This window comes from Pseudophryne corroboree, chromosome 11, assembly GCF_028390025.1.
Source record: "Pseudophryne corroboree isolate aPseCor3 chromosome 11, aPseCor3.hap2, whole genome shotgun sequence".
Classification (NCBI taxonomy): Eukaryota; Metazoa; Chordata; class Amphibia; order Anura; family Myobatrachidae; genus Pseudophryne; species Pseudophryne corroboree.
Window position 1 is genome coordinate 294,513,488 of NC_086454.1, and position 21,536 is coordinate 294,535,023.

Sequence of the window (21,536 nt, forward strand, 5' to 3'; positions counted from 1 at the left end):
TTCGAGCTATCAAATGCCTGTTTACATTATCAGGTATTGGTGGGACTTTAGTGGAGCCATATTGGTTTAACCCTCACTCACTCCTTATAACTGGTCTGGTTTGTCACAATGCGGTGTGAACACTAGTACGGTGGCTGCTTACGTGTAATCCTGAGTAGATGTGCTGTAGTTGTCTGTCCATCAGGGGGGTTGTGGATAGCTGCTGGCTGAAGCTTTGAGTTGAGTTGCAAAAGATGACGGGGGAGGTAGGAGTTCAACATAAGCTCTTAAGTAGTAAAAGAGTATTGAGGCCCAGGACAGGGATTTGTGGTGAGGCGGGAGCTATTCAGCGAGGTCTGAGCAAAGTCCCTAGGAATCTGCTACTTCTCAACTTGTCTGCTCCTTCCCTTATTGACCTGGTCAGACCCCTTGTGAGTTCCCTAATTGAAAATTAATACAGGATCAATGCAGAAGGCATTTTGCATATTGATTCTACACAGAACTGAACGCACCATATGTGTGGCAGATTGATTGTGAGCCTGAGACAGCTCAAGGAAGCGAGACATCTTGCAGTCTGGTTTGTGTGGGTATGAGAGATACAGTCCAGAATTCTCTGTGCTATGCTAGCGAGACGCGAAGGAGCAGGATATGGGGACAGCAAAGGGAAATGGTACATCTCTAGGAAATTGTCTGCTGTCATCCTGCACTTGCTTCTGCATTGTGCAGCCGATCTAGAATTTGGGATCCGGATGGAATACTTTTTTTGTTTTTTATCTTCTCTTCGATGTGACAGTTATCAGTCAGAGAGCTAAAATGTAATAACTTTAATCTATATATGCAAATTAGTTTAAAGCAGTTTATTTGTACCTGTACTTGGACTTTGCATTTTGCCAAAACTAGAGCTATAGTACTGAATCCTTAATCTCAATGTTTATTTTCCTTTAAACCGTTGTTTAAAAGATTTAATTGGAGATTTTTACTTGCAGATAAAACCCATCACTCTGTTGCAGCTGGTTCCCTGTATGTTCCTTGCTCAGCTCTGCCCAAGGTCTTTGGCTTGAAAGAGGCACGATCTCTATGTTCTAAGTCAGTGATCTCCAACCCGTAGCTCACGAGCTACCGGTAGCTTGCCGTAGTATTTTCGGTAGCTCACAGAGTGCACGGGCTTGGGCAGTCACTGGCACTCCTCCTCCCTTCATTTTTAATATGGTGCCAGCCGTCAGCCAATCAGAGCTCGTGGACCGGCAGTGGCGGCACCTGATTGGCTGCCGGGCCGCGAGGTTTGATTGGCTCACTTTCCGGCACCATATTTTAAATGTCTGAAGCCGCCAGAGACTCTGTCACCCTTACCACAGACACTCTCCGGACTTCACAGGAGAGGCGCGCGCTGCGCTGCGCTTTCCTCCCCTTCCGTCCCTCATACAGGGCGCATTTTATTGGCACTGGTGTGGGCATTGTATCTGGCACTGCTGGGGGCATTATTTGCCTATCTGGCACTACTGAGGGGCATTATTTGTGTATCTGGCACTACTGAGGGGCATTATTTGTTTATCTGGCACTACTGAGGGGCATTATTTGTTTATCTGGCACTACTGAGGGGCATTATTTGTGTATCTGGAACTGCTGAGGGGGATTATTTGTGTATCTGGCACTACGCGGGGGGGCGGCATTACTTGTAGTTGTGAGGCCACACCCAATTTCGCAGGAACGCACGTGCATTGGGGGGAGGGGGTAGCTCCTTCAGAGGTTTTATTTTCCGAAAGTAGCTCACATCCCAATTAAGGTTGGAGACCACTCTTCTAAGTGATCCGTAGGTTCTAGAGAAGTTCCCAATAGTGGCCCTCACCCTAGCTCTAGGTTGCCTATACTTGGTTCGGAGGTGATTTTGGTGTGAAATGGAACTATCGATTCATAAAGACTTAAATTAAAACCACTTTAGCCTTTTGAGCATTTTCTTAAAATAGTACTAATTTGTCAGCTCTGCATTGGACTCTGCTGAAAATCACCTATAGCTTGATTATCTGAGCCACACATGGGTAATGTGACCCTGCAGCTGCTGTGGAACCACACTTTCCAACATGCCATACCCTTTAGGTCCCCCAATATGGTTTAAGTTTCTATATTTAGCAGTCTTGGAAATCTCCGTTCTGAATAATTGCATCTTAGGATAATGGACCCCACTGGTGAATGTTTGTCACTGAAATACCCATTTTTCTATATTATGGGGTATTTTTGGTGTCTCTTATAATGTGTTTTCCTATCCCCTTTTTAGCTTCCAAGGTCAGGTCACGTCTGCGAACAAGTCCTGGGTGCGGAGGACTTTGGGTGTCACTAGGGTTAAAGTGGAACTCTGTGTGTTTTGCATGCACACTCTCCACACATCTGAGAGAAAGCTGTATGTTGGTGTGACATGTGTTTTTTAAAGGCCTTATTAACACATGCTGGCATACAGGGATATGGATTTTTTTTTCCACCTGTGGTATTATGTGGATGATTTCTAGTGATGTTGGGTGGGTTTATGCCCCCTCCCCCGCAGGAGGAGGCACTCTAATGCATGTCTCTCATTGTCCCACTGGTATTGAATTTCTATTTTTCATGCTAATTTGCACATGGGTTATGTTTTGTAGAAGTGAGCGATTCACTCTCACCATGAGATACTCTAATAGCTAGTAGCTGCTGGCATGCAGAGGGCCTGATTTTGAGGTGGGAGTGAAGCAAAACCATGCTGCACTGCAGGTGGGGCAGGCATAACCTGTGCAGAGAGACTAGATGGGAGATAGGGGCGTGTCCAAACTCAAGTCTAAATTGTAGTGTAACAAAGCTGACCAGCATGCAAAAGCAGCCAGCATTTACCCTGCATACAAATATCATAAATGCATTGCAACATGGTTTGTCACAGAGCACAGGTTATAGGGGCTCATACATCAGGCAGGTGTTGGGGCAATTGCCAGTTCTTGTTGATGCCTGGTTTGGAGGCAGGGGAAATCCAACATGTTGGGAACCCTAGTTCACCGATTTTGTCCAAGAAATGATGGGGATCGGAAAGTTGTGGATTTTTAACACTCCATACTTTGCTTATTCCCCTATTGCTCGCCGATGTCCCCCGATCAGCAGATCGGATCGGTAGAACAGGGAATCGGGCTACTTGTTCATTTTTGCTTTACTCTGACCTCAGAATCAGGGCCACAATGTCTCTGCCTAGGGAAAGCCATTTTATACTCCGGGTACAAAGGCCGCATGCGCAGACCTGCCTGCCCAGTAATTGATCATCACGTCTAGGTATGCAAACATTACACCTTGCTACTCCATACACTAAATGCTAAGGAAATCTGAGTTCCGTTTATTATGCACGTCCTTCCTGTGTTACTTTATCTGCATACCTGTACATCGGCACAGCCTTAGTGAGCACTACAGTACATATACACTCTTCTAACGCACTGGTTCCCATATCAGCAGGGCATAGCACAACAATAGTGTTTCCTACTTAATCATCTCACAGATGTGCCATGAGAAGACTCGTCCTCTTGGCATTTTGCAGTAAGAGGAACACAGAGTTTCCTTTACGACCAGACATGATGACCCAGGAAGTCATTTAGTCTCTCCCATGTCTCTGGGTTCCTTGGCGTCTTCTCTATGCTCCTGTTCTGTACCTCCCTATGCTGAGGATGACACCTCTAGCCCGTATGTGGAACTGCACCCAGGCGGCCAGCAGAGAGTGTACGAGCAAATCACAGAACCGTGCAATAAAGAAACCACTTTGCTGCTCATTTGCAGCTCTGCAGCTATAAAGGCTTTGAGAAGAAATATTACCATCCATCATGCCTTTGTACTTCTGAAATGAATCTAGCTTATTGTTGTGCTTGATCAGAACGGTTCCTATTTTAGATTTCCATAAGGCAGTGGAACTTTATTGTATACTCTCTCTGAAGAACAATTCAGTGTCTCCTCTGTTATGCTATGTATTAAATATTGAGTTACAGGTGGCGTCTATAGAAGAAGCATGCATGCCGCTTCTGTGCCTGAATGACGTGACATGCTTTTGCACGCATAATTAACCAAGGTTTTTGTTCCATTATTTGACCAGGAGAAATCCTAGACAGGAATATAACAACTTCCAGGAGAGCGGCTCAGGAGGCAGCTGTATGAGAGAGTAGTTTTGCTGGCTGCTTCTAAGCGTGTGTGTATGTTAGGACTCTTCTTCTCCGTTACCCATTCTTCCTTTTTATTTTACAGATGATCCAATCGAGGATGCTGAGGGACCTTGTGATGCTTCTGATCCAGACGATGTCCCAAAAGACCAGGAGCCAGAGGGGGCAACAGATTCAAACAAGGGCCAAGGTATCACACCAGGTATCTAGACATCCTGTGAGAAATATTTGGCCTCCAGTTGGCCAGGTGTAATGTACATGTGCTCTAGAACCAATGAAAGAATTGGATGTTGCTCTTGATAGAAAACGTTTGATAGAAATCTGCACTAGACGTCGCTTAATGGGTTATTCATTTGCATATATGGAACGAAAACGGTTGGGGTCACTCTGAATCTGTTTAATAATGTTATTTCATTTTTGTCCCAGCATCTTCTGTTTCCCCGGAGAAAGATTTACCAGATTCTGTGGTCTCCAAGCTTTCATCAGTCACCAACACGGAGCCTCCTGCAGCCAAGCGACCGAAGTCCGCGGAGGAGAAGAAGAATGAGCAGGTAGAGGTCACCGCTCTATTTCCCGGCTCCCAGGACCCCGCCATACCGCCTCCTTTCTCTAGCAGCAATATGTCGGGTATCTCCTCCCAACACTAACCAATCTGCTCTTTTCAGCTCTACCAGTGTCCGTACTGCAAGTACAGCAATACAGACGTGAACCGCCTGCGAGCCCACGCCATGACCCAGCACTCTGTGCAACCCATGCTGCGATGCCCACTGTGCCAGGATATGCTGAACAACAAGATCCACCTACAGCTGCATCTCACCCATTTGCACAGCGTGGCCCCGGACTGTGTAGACAAACTTATTGTCACGGTAAGCGGATGCGCTACTTCCCTTCAGGTTTAATTAAAGAATAGAAGCGGTGGGATATATTTCTTAATAAACATGTTGCTAATTACTGTGTTTGCCAGGACAACTGCCCATCTTTACCAAATAAGTGTTTATGCTATGTAGAAATATTTGACAGTCCTTTTGGTTTGCTGCGTAATAATAAAAGTGTATAAATAAGTGGTAGGGTAAATATACGGAATGCGAGGGAGAGTCCATCCCGAGTCATTGTAATTGGTTACGGCACCGTTATGCGCATGTGCTGCTGCCATTCACGTAATGTCCCTAATAATAACTCAGACAGTTCTCTGCAACCTGCCCTGTGTCATGTCTGTTACCACGGCAACCAGGGCTTTGATTCTGCTCCATATCCTGCATTACTCTCTACATGCACTCCGTCCTCACGGAGACTCGCAAGTAGTCACATCACTCCATTGACCAGATCTACTATACTGCTACACCCCGTATATCTTCACACGCGCCAACTACATTATCCTGACAATTTCCTGTGCCTTCATTTAGCCAAGTGCCGTTTCTCGCTTGTGTCTCGGCCTTCTCCCCCAACCCGAGCCCCCCCTTCTCCTCTGGTGTTTGCCTCCGCTGTCGTTTGCACACAATTGCCGGGACCTTAAGTGGAAGCCGCTCGGCTCATGTTTGCCAATTAGGTGGTGTAAATGCAAAGTGACCTTAATATCCTCCCCTTGCTAACGAGTTTTTCTCTCCAACCTTTGCGCTCTTTGTAATGGAAATCTGCAGTCTGTCTACGTGTGGGATTTGCATGTTGGACCTCGCTGACAGTCAGAAGGCCCCCCCACCCTCCCCTTGACCTCTTTCCTCTTTTTCTTTGTCTGTGTCCTTAGCTCTCCCCTCACTGTCAGCCGCTTTTCTCAATATCTCCTGCTCACTCCGCAGACCCCCACCTTTTGTATTTTTTTTTTTTTTTTGTATTGCAATATGCATAGAGTAATAGCTGGGTTACAGGCCAGGCCTGCAAGTCCAGCTTTCACCTCTCCGACGCCAGCATGGTGTAAACAGCCTCTGAAAATGTGGCCATGTTCTGTCAGCTGGGCTTCCTCACACAATTAGCATGTAATTATCTTGCGTGATGGGCAGCCAGTAAAGAGCCAGCTGACACGTTGCATTGCTGACCCGCAAGTCAGAGATCAGTGGGCGCAGAGCTGTGCAGTGCTCTCCTCTTAATGATGGCATTTACATATCTGGCCAAGCAGCTGTGCGTTTCAGGAGCCGTGCTGTGCAGGATATACAGGACAAGTGAGATTAAGCACACAGCAGCCAGAGCAAATAGAGTGTTGGGGAACACAGGCACACAGGAGCTCGGTTACAGGTGTGCTCTTTGTGGGTGCACCGTTATAAGCTGAGATTTGATTGGATAGGACGCCGGGCGCATTGTTTGCGGGTTGCGCAATGTCACTAGATATTTGATGCGGGAGGCATTTTAAGAGATGAGGCACAGAAAAGGTAGCAGACACATTAGACTTCTCAAAACCTGCCAGAATTCCAATCAGGAAAGATGATTAAAGTGGAGAGCAGACAACGTCTCCCGCTCACCTCCTCGTCTGCCGTCATTCACACTTGATTGACTTCAACCTTTCAAGTACAGAAGTCTTTCTCTTATTATTCAAGGCCAGGCGAGGTTTTCTAATTAAAGTGTATGAAAACAATTATAGAGCTGTCTTGTGGAGCTGGAATTCTCGGAGCCTATGCGTAGAGCTTTGCTCTCGCTGGGTGTGGGGGATTTAGCGGACACGTCTTCCTCCCCTTGCCTTTAAATGAGAGTGCATCCATGCTTGTGATCCTGCGTGCCTCTTCCTGTAATGCCCTCACATAGAAGATCAGACAAGAAGGCTTTGTTTCCCCTTGTTTGATTATGTTATTGCATAAAACATAAGTTCACCTAGCATATGTGATATTCATTTATGATCGTAATAGTTTCATTTCTCAAAATCATTTCTGCACAAAATCTTGTCCTCTTAATCCTATATGTACATTTGCATGCACAATTAGGAATAGCTGTGAAATAAGTCACTTTAAAAATGTAATATAATCACAATTTATACAGGTCTGATCTCCGCTGTAGCAGAAGTGGGAAATTGTCTGTTGAATGGTGACGTAGCACGCACCTATAGTTTCCTGTTATCTCCTCTATCATCACGCTTGAATAAATGTTTCTGACGAGATGTGTACAAGTGGTTTTAGAGAGTTTTCTGTCTGTCCCTATAGTCACACCTCTGGGGAGGGGGGTACGAGTATTACCTGCATTTCCTTTGCCATCTAAATACTTTTAATTTTCACCGTTTTCCCCACATTTTTGTTCTGCTCCTTTCACTCAGGAACATAACCAAATGTTTCTCTTTAGCAGCCTGTATTAATTAGGGGTGTTAATATGTGTTGGTAGATTAAGGATGGAAGAGGGGAAAAGGGGCAGGGGGGGGGGGGGTGTTCTCCAAGCCCTTCGTGACAAAACACTCTTGGTGATTATAGTCTGGTTTCTGTCGAAAATAAAAATATTAATTAGAAGATTATTCTTTTATTGTGTCCTGATAATGATGGCATGCCACCTCCGGAGTAATGAGGGGGGTCTTTGAGCAGCTGCGGACACTCTCAGTGACTCTTTGGGATGGTGACTGGGACACTTCTTAAAATCCTGTTTCTTGCCTGCAGGTAACGTCTCCAGAGATCCTCATGCCAAGCAGTATGTTCCTCCCAGTGAGTTCACCAGAGCAGGAGAAAACACTACCAGCTTCTGAAGCAACAGAGAAGCTTTCAGGTAGGAGGCTATCCGTTTGTAAAATCCAAAAAGCTTTGGAAATGTAGTGAAAGTTCTAGAAGGGGGCAAATACATCAGGTAGTCATCCCTATGATTTATATTGACTTTTATTTATTTTTTCTATATAGAATCTGCTGAAGCAGTGTCCAAGAGCGCATCTAATCCCGAGGGAGTGGACTTGACTATGGAACAGAGAGCGGCTAGTGACAATAATTCTGCAAGAGAAGATTCTGGATTCTTGTGTTGGAAGAAGGGATGTAACCAAGTTTTCAAAACCTCTGCTGCGCTGCAAACACATTTCAATGAGATTCACAATAAGCGCCCTCAGTTGCCAGTTTCCGACCGCCATGTTTACAAGTATCGCTGCAACCAATGCAGTTTAGCTTTCAAGACCATTGAGAAACTCCAGTTGCATTCACAGTACCACGTGATCCGCGCCGCCACCATGTGCTGTCTTTGCCAGAGGAGCTTCCGTACATTCCAAGCTCTTAAGAAGCATCTGGAGACCAGCCATCTGGAACTAAGCGAGGCCGACATCCAGCAACTGTACAGTGGGCTTCTGGTAAATGGAGACATTACAAATGTGGGCGATTCTTCAATGGTGGATGACCAAAGCATGTTGGTGGACGAAGAAAAGGAGGATGAGAGTGACCTAGAAGATAAGCAGAGTCCTACTGGAAGCGATTCGGGGTCTGTGCAGGAGGACTCTGGTTCTGAACCTAAGCGAGCTCTTCCTTTCCGTAAGGGCCCAAATTTTACTATGGAAAAGTTTTTAGATCCCTCCCGACCCTATAAGTGTACTGTATGCAAAGAGTCCTTCACTCAGAAAAACATTCTGCTAGTCCATTACAATTCTGTTTCTCACCTGCACAAACTAAAAAGAGCTTTGCAAGAATCGACTACTGGGCAGCCTGAGCCCACTAGCAGCCCCGATAATAAACCATTTAAATGTAACACCTGCAGTGTCGCATATAGCCAGAGCTCAACTCTAGAAATCCACATGAGGTCTGTTTTACACCAAACCAAGGCCCGTGCAGCAAAACTGGAAGCAGCGGGCGGTAGTAGTAGCAGCAGCGGAGTAAGTGCCAACAGTTCCTGTGCATCAGCAACCACTGCCACCTCTACATCATCATCAAACCCTGTCAGTAGCAATGTCGCCACAATTTCAAGTTGCTCAACCACTGTAACTCCTGCCGTAAGCACCAGTATCCCGAGCCAAGCATCCATTGAGCAGGTAGTCAACACGGGTGCAAGCAACCTGATTACAGCTGGGGGCATTTCTTACCATCCCGAGCATAAAGAAGTAAATCGTAAGAAATTGGCGGATATGATTGCTTCACGGCAGCAGCAGCAGCAACAACAGCAGCAGCAGCAACAAGCCCAGTCATTGGCCCATGCCCAGGCCCAGGTGCAAGCCCATTTTCAGCAAGAGCTCCAGCAGCAAGCTGCCATATTGCAATCCCAGTTGTTAAACCCCACTCTACTCCCTCACTTTCCCATGACTACAGAGACATTACTTCAGCTTCAGCAACAGCAACATCTGCTGTTTCCTTTTTATATCCCTAGTACAGAATTCCAGTTCAACCCAGAAGTCAGTTTGCCCATGACAAGCAGCACGCTGACCTTGACCGGAAGTACTTCCAGTTTGTTGGAAGATATGAAGACTCCTCTGCAATTTTCACAACAAGCTCATGCTCACCACCACCATCTCCTCCAGCAGCAGCAACAACAACAAAGCCAGATGTGTATGTCTGAAACCCACTCCTCACTTCTGCAACCACCCGAACAAAAGAAACCTGTGAAAGAAAATTTCAAGGAACTAAAAAAGGAAAGAGAGTTTTTGGAGAGAGTAGATGAAACCACTGCAAGTAATGAACCTGTATCTGATGGTGTGAAGTGTAAAGAAAAGAAAGAGCTTGCATCTGGTTCAGGTTCTGAAGCTCTCTTGCTTCCACCTCGTATTGCGTCAGATGCTCGAGGTAATGCCACCAAAGCTTTACTTGAGAATTTTGGGTTTGAGCTTGTAATTCAGTACAATGAAAATAAACAGAAATCCCAGAAAAAGAATGGGAAGAGTGAACAAACAGATTGCTTGGAGAAGCTGGAATGCAGCTCGTGTGGGAAGCTTTTCTCGAATATCCTTATCTTAAAAAGCCACCAGGAACATGTTCATCAACGCTATTTACCCTTTAAGCAGCTTGAGCAGTTTGCGAAGCAATACAGAGATCACTATGAGAAACTTTATCCATTGCGGCCCCAAACACCAGAGGCACCGCCACCTCCACCTCCACCTCCTCCTCCACCCCCACCTCCACCACCACCTCCAGCAACTCCTCAGCCAGCTATCACACCAACAGTTCCTACTTCTGCTCCACCTCTTACCCCACCCAGCATTTCACCAGCACAAACCTCTGTGTCATTAGCTCAACTTTCTATGCCAATGGAGCTGCCCCTTTTTTCACCCCTCATGATGCAAACCATGCCCTTACAATCAATGCCAGGCCAGCTGCCCCCTCAGTTGGGGTCAGTAGACACACTTTCTGCTGACTTGGCCCAGTTGTATCAACATCAGCTAAATCCTAATCTCTTGCAACAGCAGAACAAAAGGCCACGAACTAGGATCACCGATGACCAACTGAGGGTGCTACGACAGTACTTTGATATTAATAATTCCCCAAGTGAGGAACAGATTAAGGAAATGGCTGATAAGTCTGGTTTGCCTCAAAAAGTTATTAAGCACTGGTTTAGAAACACCCTTTTTAAAGAGCGTCAACGCAACAAAGATTCCCCTTACAATTTTAATAACCCACCCATTACTAGTTTGGAAGAACTGAAGATGGATTCCAGACCTCCATCACCCGAGCCTCAAAAGCATGAATACTGGGGAAGTAAGAGGTCTTCCAGGACGCGCTTTACTGACTACCAGCTTCGAGTTCTTCAGGATTTTTTTGATGCCAATGCTTATCCAAAGGATGATGAATTTGAACAGTTATCGAATCTCCTCAACCTTCCTACACGAGTCATTGTAGTCTGGTTCCAGAATGCTCGCCAGAAAGCACGAAAGAACTATGAGAATCAAGGAGATGGCAAGGAATGTGAGCGTCGTGAACTGACTAACGATCGGTATATTCGTACGAGTAACTTAAACTACCAGTGCAAAAAGTGTAATTTGGTCTTTCAGCGGATCTTTGACCTTATTAAGCATCAGAAAAAGCTATGCTACAAAGATGAGGATGAAGATATACATGATTACAGCCAAAATGAAGACTCCATGGATGCCACTGATTTACTTACACCTTCTAGTTCAACATGCAGCACTCCTATGCCCTATCAGTCATTTAGCACTGCAGCTTCAACTTCTACAAATACGGCCTGCGCGCTTTTAACTCAACATATGGTAGACCTGGAAGAATCTACAATTTATAGTTCAAAGACAGACGATACCCATGACGATAAACCAAAGCATTTCGAATTTCCAAGGATGCAGCAAAACCAAACACAAGAACCACAACCAAAGCAAGAGCCGCAGCAGCCTCAGTCCACACAGTCACAACCTCCACAGCAAGACCATTTGGAACAAAAAGGTAGTGCTACGCCCCAAAAACTTCCACCTCATTCGTCTCCATCCACACAGCCACAATCCTCCCACTGTTCCATGACTCAGTCAAGTCCCAATGCAGCCCAGATCCCACATCATCCTATGAAGCCTCTTCACTCATCGACTCCGCAGCCGTTGACCAGCTTGCCTCCTCAGCTAATTCCCTATCAATGTGATCAGTGCAAATTAGCTTTCCCCTCATTTGAACATTGGCAGGAACATCAACAACTCCATTTTCTTAGTGCTCAAAATCAGTTTATCCATCCGCAGTTTTTAGATAGACCAATGGATATGTCCTTCATGCTTTTTGACCCAAGTAATCCACTAATAGCAAGCCAGCTTCTATCTGGAGGACTCTCTCAGATGCCAACTGGTTCAGCTACTTCACCTTCAGCGCAATCTTCCACAATGAATACCCTGAAAAGAAAGTTGGAGGAAAAGGCAAATGCAAGTCCAGGCGAGAATGATAGCGGGACAGGTGGAGATGAACCTCAAAGGGACAAGCGATTACGAACCACAATTACACCAGAGCAACTGGAGGTTTTGTACCAGAAATACCTGCTAGATTCTAACCCAACTCGCAAGATGCTGGATCATATTGCCCATGAGGTAGGATTGAAGAAGAGAGTAGTTCAGGTTTGGTTTCAAAACACCCGAGCGCGGGAAAGAAAAGGGCAGTTCAGAGCAGTTGGTCCAGCACAAGCTCACAGACGTTGCCCCTTTTGCAGAGCTCTGTTTAAGGCAAAAACTGCTCTGGAAGCTCACATACGATCCCGTCACTGGCACGAAGCAAAGAGAGCTGGGTATAATATGAGTTTATCAGCAATGCTTGTCGACTGTGACGGAGGGATCCAGTTGAAAGGAGACTTTTTTGACACTACTGCCTTTCATAGCTTACCACAGAGTAGCAGTGATGGACAATGTATTTCCCTTTCCCCGGTGAGCAAATGCATGGATCTCTCTCCACGTACACTGCTCAGTCCATCATCTATTAAAGTTGAAGGAATGGAAGACTTTGAAAGCCCTTCTATGTCATCTGTCAACTTGAGTTTTGATCAGGTTAAGTTGGATAATGATGACTGCTCCTCAGTGAATACTGCTATAACTGACACCACAACAGGAGATGAAGGAAATGCAGACAATGACAGTACAACGGGTAACATAGCTGAAACCAAATCTGCATCCGTAACCAGTGAAGGCATGCCAAAGTCTACAGTGATGGCAATGTCTGAATATGAGGACCAAATGTCTTCTGGATTGGTAAGCCCTGCCCAAAGTTTTTACAGTAAAGAGTATGAAAATGAAAACATAATTGATTATAGTGAAACTTCCAGTCTTGCAGACCCTTGCTCTCCTAGCCCAGGTGCAAGTGGATCAGCGGGCAGGTCCGGTGACAGTGGAGAACGACCTGGTCAAAAGCGGTTTCGAACTCAAATGACAAACCTTCAACTGAAAGTTCTCAAATCTTGTTTTAATGATTACAGAACTCCAACCATGCTGGAGTGTGAAGTCCTGGGCAATGATATCGGACTGCCAAAGAGAGTTGTCCAGGTCTGGTTTCAGAATGCCCGGGCAAAAGACAAGAAGTCCAAACTAAGCATGGCCAAGCACTTCGGAATAAACCAAACAAACTATGAGGGACCCAAAACAGAGTGCACTTTGTGTGGCATCAAATATAGCGCACGTCTGTCTGTGCGGGATCATATCTTCTCCCTGCAGCATATCTCCAAAGTTAAGGATGCTATAGGAAGCCAGTTGGACAAGGAGAAAGAGTACTTTGATCCAGCCACTGTTCGTCAGCTTATGGCCCAACAAGAGATGGATCGTATCAAAAAGGCCAATGAGGTTCTGGGTCTGACCCCACAACAACAGGGTGTGTTTGATAGCCCTCCCTTACAAGCACTCAATCTTCCAACACCCTACCCAGCTATCCAAGGTATCTCTCCAGTACTTTTGCCAGGCCTCAGCAGTCCATCTTTACCAGGATTCCCTCCCACTAACACAGGTGAGCACAAGATGAGTGGCAGGTAGTGAAAAAAAAATTCTGGTATTAGGATAGTGACATATCGAAGTCAGTTCTGTTTTTAAATATGATCAAATATTTGCAATTTCAATATACTGAGCATAGCTAAGTAATAAATATATATTTACGAAGCGGTGGTTTTTGCAAGCCGCTACTTATCTGTGGGTTGGAGCTGAAAATTTAAAGCAGGACTAACATTCACTGTAAAGCATGCAGGCCTCAACACTGAATGTTAGCACCACATTAAATTTTAACCTCCAACCTGCCGACACTTCGTACATATGGCCCAGGGTGTTCTAAAGTTATTGGTATGCATTACTGAGTAGTTGGTCATGTTTGCAACCCCTAATAATGTGGCCACTAGGGGTGCTCTTTTATATTGAAGTTTGCATTTCTCCCTCCCCCCATGTCCTAAGCTGTGTAAACTGCAAAATAGCCCACTCATGTTAGTGGGCAATGATTTCTAGAGAATTAAGGTTCTATAGGCCTTATTCAAATTTGTTAGCAAACCAAATAAGCACACTAATAGGCAAAATCATATTGCACTGCAGGTGGGGCAGATATAAAATGTGCAGAGAGATAGAGCTTTAGATTTGGGTGTGGTGTGTTCAAACTGAAATCTAAACTGCAGTTGAAAAATAAAGCAGCCAGTATTTACCCTGCACAGAAACAATATATCCCACCCAAATCTAAATCTCTCTGCATATGTTACATCTGCCCCAGCTGCAGTGCAACATAGTTTTGCTCATCAGTTTGCTTTGTTGGTTTGCTAACAACCCTGAATTACCCCACTATGGGGTATATTCAATTAGGGTCGAAAACTGCCGTCTGTCGAAAGTCGTGGAATTCGACTTGTCGAATAGTACGTGAATCGGCAGCTATATCGCCGATTCACGTACTACAGTATTCGACAAGTCGAATTCCACGACTTGTCGAATAAAAACTGATGGGACTGAATAGGTTGAATCACTATTTGACCTTAAAAAGTCGAAAACTGCCATCTTTTCGACAGACAGCAGTTTTCGACCCTAATTGAATATACCCCATAGTGGGGTAATTCAGGGTTGTTAGCAAAACTATGTTGCACTGCAGCTGGGGCAGATGTAACATATGCAGAGAGATTTAGATTTGGGTGGGTTATATTGTTTCTGTGCAGGGTAAATACTGGCTGCTTTATTTTTCAACTGCAGTTTAGTTTCAGTTTGAATACACCCCACTCAAATCTAAATCTCTATCTCTCTGCACATTTTTATATCTGCCCCACCTGCAGTGCAACATGATTTTGCCTATTAGTGTGCTTATTTGGTTTGCTAACAAATTTGAAGTTTGCTTTGTTGGTTTGCTAACAACCCTGAATTACCCCACTATGGGGTATATTCAATTAGGGTCGAAAACTGCCGTCTGTCGAAAAGATGGCAGTTTTCGACTTTTTAAGGTCAAATAGTGATTCGACCTATTCAGTCACATCAGTTTTTATTCGACAAGTCGTGGAATTCGACTTGTCGAATAGTACGTGAATCGGCGATATAGCTGCCGATTCACGTACTTTTGAGTGAAATAGGGCTAAATTCGACAGGATTTGGCCCCGTTTCCGACCATCTCAGTCCGACATAAAAAAATGTCGGACTGAGATGTGGGACCCAGAGGGGGGGAGATAGCCGCATGGCATACAGGGGAGAGAAGCGCTACAGCGCTGCAGCAGGATGTCTCACAGCCGCGCCGCTCACGGCAGCGTCCAACCGGCTCCAGCAAGTGAAGTCATGCTTGCTGGAGCCGGGTGGACACTGCCGTGAGGTCTGGCGGCTGTGAGACAACCTCCTGCAGCGCTACTGTAGCGCTGCTCTCCTCCGTCTGCCCGCGGCCCCCCCCCTCCCCTTGACCCCCCCTCCTCCTCTGGGTCCCTCATCTCAATTTGACTTTTTAAAAGTCAAATTGAGATGAGATTGAATAGGGGTTGTCTGATCCATTCCGACAAATGCATGACTGAATGGATCCGACCCTAATTGAATATACCCCTATGTGTAGAACTACTTTTTTAATATGCATAAAATACTAACTGTATTTGCGTGAAACTAAATTTTACCCAACCATTGTTCAGGCATATATGGATGTGTCCACATAAACCTATCCTCTAATCAAGCCAAATAGCCCCGTTTAGTGCACTACTGATTTGCATCTTACCTGCGCCAGAACACTAATCCTAAGTGCTAAGTATACTTTAAGTGAACAAAGACCTAAAATTGAGAATAAAGTACACAATCCAGAGGAAAAAGGCAAAAGAGCGTTCCAAAATGAGTGACCCATGCCATGCATTGTTATTCTTTATCTGCAATCATATACTAATTATACGAATTCCTTTGCTACAAAAATACTAATCCTGAGCACCTAGCACTGAGGACTTATTTGTACAGCCGAAGATGCGTCATTCTAAATGTAGAAATTCCTTTAAATTCACATCCGACAAATGCTGTCATTGAACATACCCACCCATACATCTTAGTAAAGTAAGAAGCCTCATTTATGAATACAGCCCCCTCCCCCCCCCCCCGTTAATTGTAACATGGAAATAAGAAGCAAGCGTAAATGTTTTGTTATATTTTTTCTTTAGCCTTAATTTGTCTACTTTATAGTATTTCTTTTTGTTTTGTTTTTTGTTTTTTGTATTTGGGGGGGTAAATCTGAAATTTTCATAAATGGTTTCAGGGAGGTAAATTCCATTCTCCTTTTCAGACAGCCGGCAGCCAGCCACAAAGCTTTTCAGGCACAAATGATATTTGATATAAGACAAAAAGATCAAATTATAAGCGCTCCCCCTGTCCTTTGTGTCTGTCTACCAATCTACAGATTGTATAGAGCATTTGTTACCTAAGACAATAGCAAGGCATAATACAAATTCTGGCTTTGACGCTTTGTCCAAATTTGGCTTTACTAACTCTTTAATAAAGGCTTTAAATATGGTTTTGTTCCACGTGGCACTTCGCTAACAGTAGATCTAATTACTGTGCGTTTTGTAGGTTTAAGTATTTTATATAATTATTTTAAAGGGTTTATTGACTGTAGTGTAATACAGATCCTGGCATTATTGCATTCATGGCAGAAAAACAAATGGGATTTGGGGTCTTAGTTTTCACGTAAGTGGCCTGTGTGCATTTGAACCCTTCTATCCCTCCTCCACTGTGATGTTGTTGCATCTGCCTGGGCAACAGTTTGAAGACTTTACTACTTCACCCTTTTCCATCTTTAGTGGTCTCATTAGTCATTCATTGTAAAGCAGAAAATGATTTTACTAAATGATAGGAGGTATGGGGTGTCCATGTGCTCTTCTGTTCTCTATTATACCATCTCCCTAATGGAAGCAGAAGATTCCCCCGGCCAAATTATTTAGAGATGAATGAACATTTCTGTTTCTTCACACATCCAAGCTGCACCTTGCTCCCTGATCTAATTCCACTAGTTTGTGGCTACTTAAGGTATACACACGCATGCATACATATACACGGACACTATTTGGTGTATGTGTTTTTCTGTCCACATTGACATTAAATTAACCCTGCCTTCTTCAGTATTATTAATCTGTGATTTATTTTTCATTTTCTGTGATTTCGTTTTAGCTTTAAGTTCTCCAAAATCCAACGCGATGGGAGTGTCCAACACTACAGTTCCCTCCCCTGGCCTCCCCACTTCTGGACAACCAAATAAACAGCCACCTAAATCACAAAGTCCTATGACCGCTTCACAAACCTACTCGTCACCTGGGCTCCAGACACAAGAGTTGCAGAAGGAAAAAGATAATGAGAAGATGAAAGAGAAGGAAAGGGGGAAAGGCAAGGGGGATCCCTCTCCAGTGCCCAAAAAAGAGAAAGGAGGAAATGCAGCGTCCACCTCCAGCTCAATGCCGGGCATGGAGTATGTGGTGGATCCATCTCAGCTTCAAGCTTTGCAAGCAGCTCTGACGTCCGATCCATCAGCCCTGCTCACTAGTCAGTTTCTTCCTTACTTTGTTCCTGGCTTCTCTCCCTACTACAGTGCTCAGATTCCTGGGACTTTGCCAGGTGGTTACCTGCAGCCGATGTACGGAATGGAAAGCCTGTTACCGTACAACCCCGCTATCTCCCAAGCTTTGATGGGGCTTTCGCCAGGCTCTTTGCTTCAGCAGTATCAGCAGTACCAGCAGAGCTTACAGGAAGCCCTCCAGCAACAGCAGCGGCAACTCCAATTGCAGCAGCAAAAGCAGCAGCAGCATCACCACCATCACCACCACCATCATCATCAAAGACTGCAGCAGCAACAGCCCAAAGCAAGCCAAACCCCTACACCTTCCCTTATTTCCCCTTCCGACAAAGACCCTGCCAAAGACTCCCCCAAGCTGGAAGAAAAGAATCCCGCAGCCCTTGAGGTATCTCACTCCAACAAGCCCCCTGAACAGCAAGAAGTGGAAAACCAAGGTGCGGACTGTCTATTGGATCCACTTATAGTCCCAAAGGTGCAGTACAAGTTGGTCTGCCGGAAGTGTGAGCTGAGCTTCAGCAGCGAGGAGGCGGCTATCAGCCACCTGAAGTCCCTCTGCTTCTTTGGCCAATCTGTGGTGAACCTGCAAGAGTTAGTGACATGCGTCCCCACTGGTGACATCAGTGGCTCCTACCGCTGCTTAGGCTGTGAGGCCACTCTGTGTGGGGGCGATGCTCTGCGTCAACACCTGGAGTCACCCTTGCACAAACACAGAACAATCAAAAGAACAGCAAGAAATGCCAAAGAGCACCCTAGTATATTACCTCACTCTGCCTGCTTCCCCAATCCTGACACCGCATCTACCTCTCAGTCTGCTGCTGACTCCAAAGCCAGCCTCTCACCCCCTTCCCCCTCTGCTTCTCCTCATGCCTCCACAAAGACTTGGTCTCACAGTACCCCCAGAAAACCACCTCCTCCTCTCCCCACACTCTCCTCATCCTCAACAGTTACCTCAAGCCCGTGCAGCACCTCAGGGGTTGCAACCTCCTTTCCAACAGACGGTTTCTCTGAGGAGTCTGACTCTGACCTCAGCCAAAAGTCTGACAGGGTGGGAAGTCCAGTAGGCGCTCCTGAGAACCCAAGCTGTCACGAGGAAGGCTCTCGAACTGCTGTGGGAGTGGGTTCTTTACGACTTTAGACTTCGGAGATGGACGATGATGATGAAAAATAATAATAAATATGAATTTTAAATAATAAAAAGATAAATAACAAACCAATTTCACAAACAAATACTGCAAATTCCAAAGCTTCTAACCAAAAAAAACAGAGGAACCCCTCCCTCCCCCAGTATGAATTTCTTCATTCCTGCACCTGCCCCACCGCCCTGTCTTCCCCTCTGCCTACTGTCACATTGGGCCCCTTACACAGGGAACTGGGTTCCAACTCCTCTTCGTCCCCTTTTGTGGAGTTTGGTCACCCAGCGGTGACAGCCCTTCTCTGCTCACTTAGGATGGCTTTGTTAAGAAGAAACCAATGGAATTATTGTTATTCTCAGGTCAAATGTTCACACCGTGTTCTGACTCTGGTCTTGGAATTTTATATATACATATATATGACTAGGGATATATATGTGTGTGTATATATGTATTTATTTTATTTTATTTTAGTTTGTTTTTTGTTCAATAATTTTTTATTTTTTTTTATTTTGTTTTTTAAGTAATTGCTAACTTAACCGGGCAGAAAAAAGTTTCAGGACTGGGTTGAGAAAAAAAAAGTTGCCTCCCATGGGACAATAATTGTTGGGTGGCATTCATACTTTATAATTTCCACATCCGGAAACCACAACTGAAAAAAAAAAAATATATATATATATATATATACTTTAAAGAGTAATGAACAGACTTTCTGTATTTCTTGTAGATGAGGCCATTGATTCAAGACAGTTTTCAGACGTGGATGAGATCCTTTTGTGTACTTTTTGTGTCCAAATGACGTTTCTCATATTGACGTTTGTTGTGGGTCAGCTCGCCCCACCTGCCACATTGTAAACCAACCTAACCTTTAGCTCTTTAACCAAAAGACTCCCTTCTCCCTGTTTTTTTTATTTTTTTTATTTTATTTTTATTATTTTTTATTATATATATATATTTTTTTTAATATATTTTTAAGATCACTCAGCTCTTACCAGCAGGGATCGTTCACTGCTAATTAATGAATTTTATTTGCATTTTACTTTTTCCCAATGGGGCACACAGCTCTTCATAGCCTGCATTAGCAGCGCTGTACATAGCGTGTTACAGGCACTTCCCTTGACCCGATGAGCTAACACGCGACAAAACCTGATGTTAGGATTTGGGAAAAGAGGGTTTGCTGATAAAGGTGTAATATTCCCTGTTGTTTGGTGTTTGTAATCTGCACACTTTTCCCAACCCCAGTGTTACCTGTTTACTCTGTTTCATGTCAATAGACAGAGGTCTGTTCTGTTAAAAAAAGAAAAGAAAAAAGTAAAAAAAAAAAAAATAACCATTTGTATGTGTATGTATACATGAGTGTGTGTATATGTATGCATAGATACATTGTCACACACAGACGTGTGCACACACATTTAATTTCTTTTTGAATGAAAACTGATGCTTTAAATAAAATCCAAAGAGAAGCCTCCCTTGTTTGTTGGCGCGGAAGGCTTTGTTTGACTTGTAGTGTTTGTACGTCTGGCGCACTGTGTGGGGCCACCTATGGGTCATATAAGGATCTGCTGCAAATTTTTGCAATTGCCAATTTTCAGAGGGCCACACTGCATTTACACTGTATATGATCCTGTTTTCAGGTAACAAGATCATACCGAGACGTACAGGGTATCCGGGATGATGAATCTACACTGTCTTGATAGACTGTCAGTAGGTCGACACCATATGGTTGACATAGTCAAAAGGTCACCGGTAAAAGGTACAGTTCTTAAGGTGGACAGGTGCAAAAGGTTGATATAACAATGGTTGAAACACTGGCGTACAGGTGATGGAGAAAAAGGCAACGCTAACACATACCTTACTCTTAGCTTGAGAACATTCCTCCTTATGGTTGTAACTTAAGGCACGTGACATGAGCGTTCACTAATTACTGGCACGTGTCCTTGCACAATGGTGTAGTGATCTATCTCAAAGTGTGTGTACCAAAGTGATGGTGAAAGCTTTGTAGTACCTGTGGCTCTGGTGTCTTCTCATTCAGTTTAAAAAACAAAACAAAAAACCTGAGTCGTTAAGGAAGACTGATGATGCATACATACACTGAAGCTGCTAACGAAGCATCAGATATACTCAGCCACTTACTTGAATGGTTTTACTCATAAGCAGCTAGAGACAAAAAACATATGAGCGCTTAGAGGAGTGATGGGATATTTGAATAAGTGTTTCATGTGTGGCCCTGCAATCTGTAAAAAGCCTGCACATTACCCTTTAACTCAATTTTTTCTTAAACTATCTGGTTTATGACGGCACAAGATAAGTCAGAGCGAAGGCATTGAGCTGGGAGCCACTGGGAAGGCCTGCTGGGTTGTTTGTGGACCGCCAGTAGCCTGTTGCCAATCACAGGTCGTGTACATTAGCAGGTAACAAACTTTCTGGTTCAGCTAAACCAATCCACAGGGATCGGTACGGTATGTGGTCATGTGACTGCCGCTCGGTACTGCAGAGTTTGCTTGTTTTCTTGAATGTTTAGGGGGCACAAAAGTGTGTGATCCACTGAGGCTCTCCTCCATGCAGCAACAGTAAGAAAAACTCACACAAATAAGATCTTATGGGTGAATCACAACAGAATGTCTCTAGGTCAATTTAAAACCAACCCAGCTTCATTATGCAGATCTGCGTAAGGTATGATATCTGTAAACTCACTCAGTTCAGTTTAATGAATAGAGAGAAATTGTGTAAGTACATGATTGTGCCTGATTCAGAGATGTACACAACTGCCATCACAGCTGTGAATGTGTATACAGCGAAAATCTGTAAATGCTGCAGCTGCGTGGATATGTATCGAGACCGCGACCGGTGTACAAAGTCGTAGCGATTGTCGCAGATCAGTCACTTATCAAAGTTCTGAGTAGCCCTATAGAACAAAGCGGCTGCCTGTCAGGTTCTGTTGTAGCCAATACCCCACCCCCCTAGCCCAAAAAAATGGC

General features: G+C 44.5%; 1 protein-coding gene across 2 annotated transcripts in view; it reads left to right on the forward strand.

The window, feature by feature from the left end:
* ZFHX3 (zinc finger homeobox 3) overlaps positions 1–20,046 on the forward strand; it is a 94,815-nt gene extending 74,769 nt beyond the window's left edge. Inside the window, exons 5-10 of one of the 2 annotated variants that reach the window (XM_063945467.1) lie at positions 4,213–4,329; positions 4,554–4,678; positions 4,793–4,993; positions 7,691–7,796; positions 7,925–13,399; positions 17,029–20,046. In XM_063945467.1, coding sequence (XP_063801537.1) covers positions 4,213–4,329; positions 4,554–4,678; positions 4,793–4,993; positions 7,691–7,796; positions 7,925–13,399; positions 17,029–18,563 — 7,559 coding nt within the window. In that variant the 3' untranslated portion in view covers positions 18,564–20,046. The remainder of the gene's footprint in view (positions 1–4,212; positions 4,330–4,553; positions 4,679–4,792; positions 4,994–7,690; positions 7,797–7,924; positions 13,400–17,028) is intronic. The other variant, XM_063945468.1, reaches the window with a different exon arrangement.
* The last annotated feature ends 1,490 nt before the right edge of the window (positions 20,047–21,536 follow it).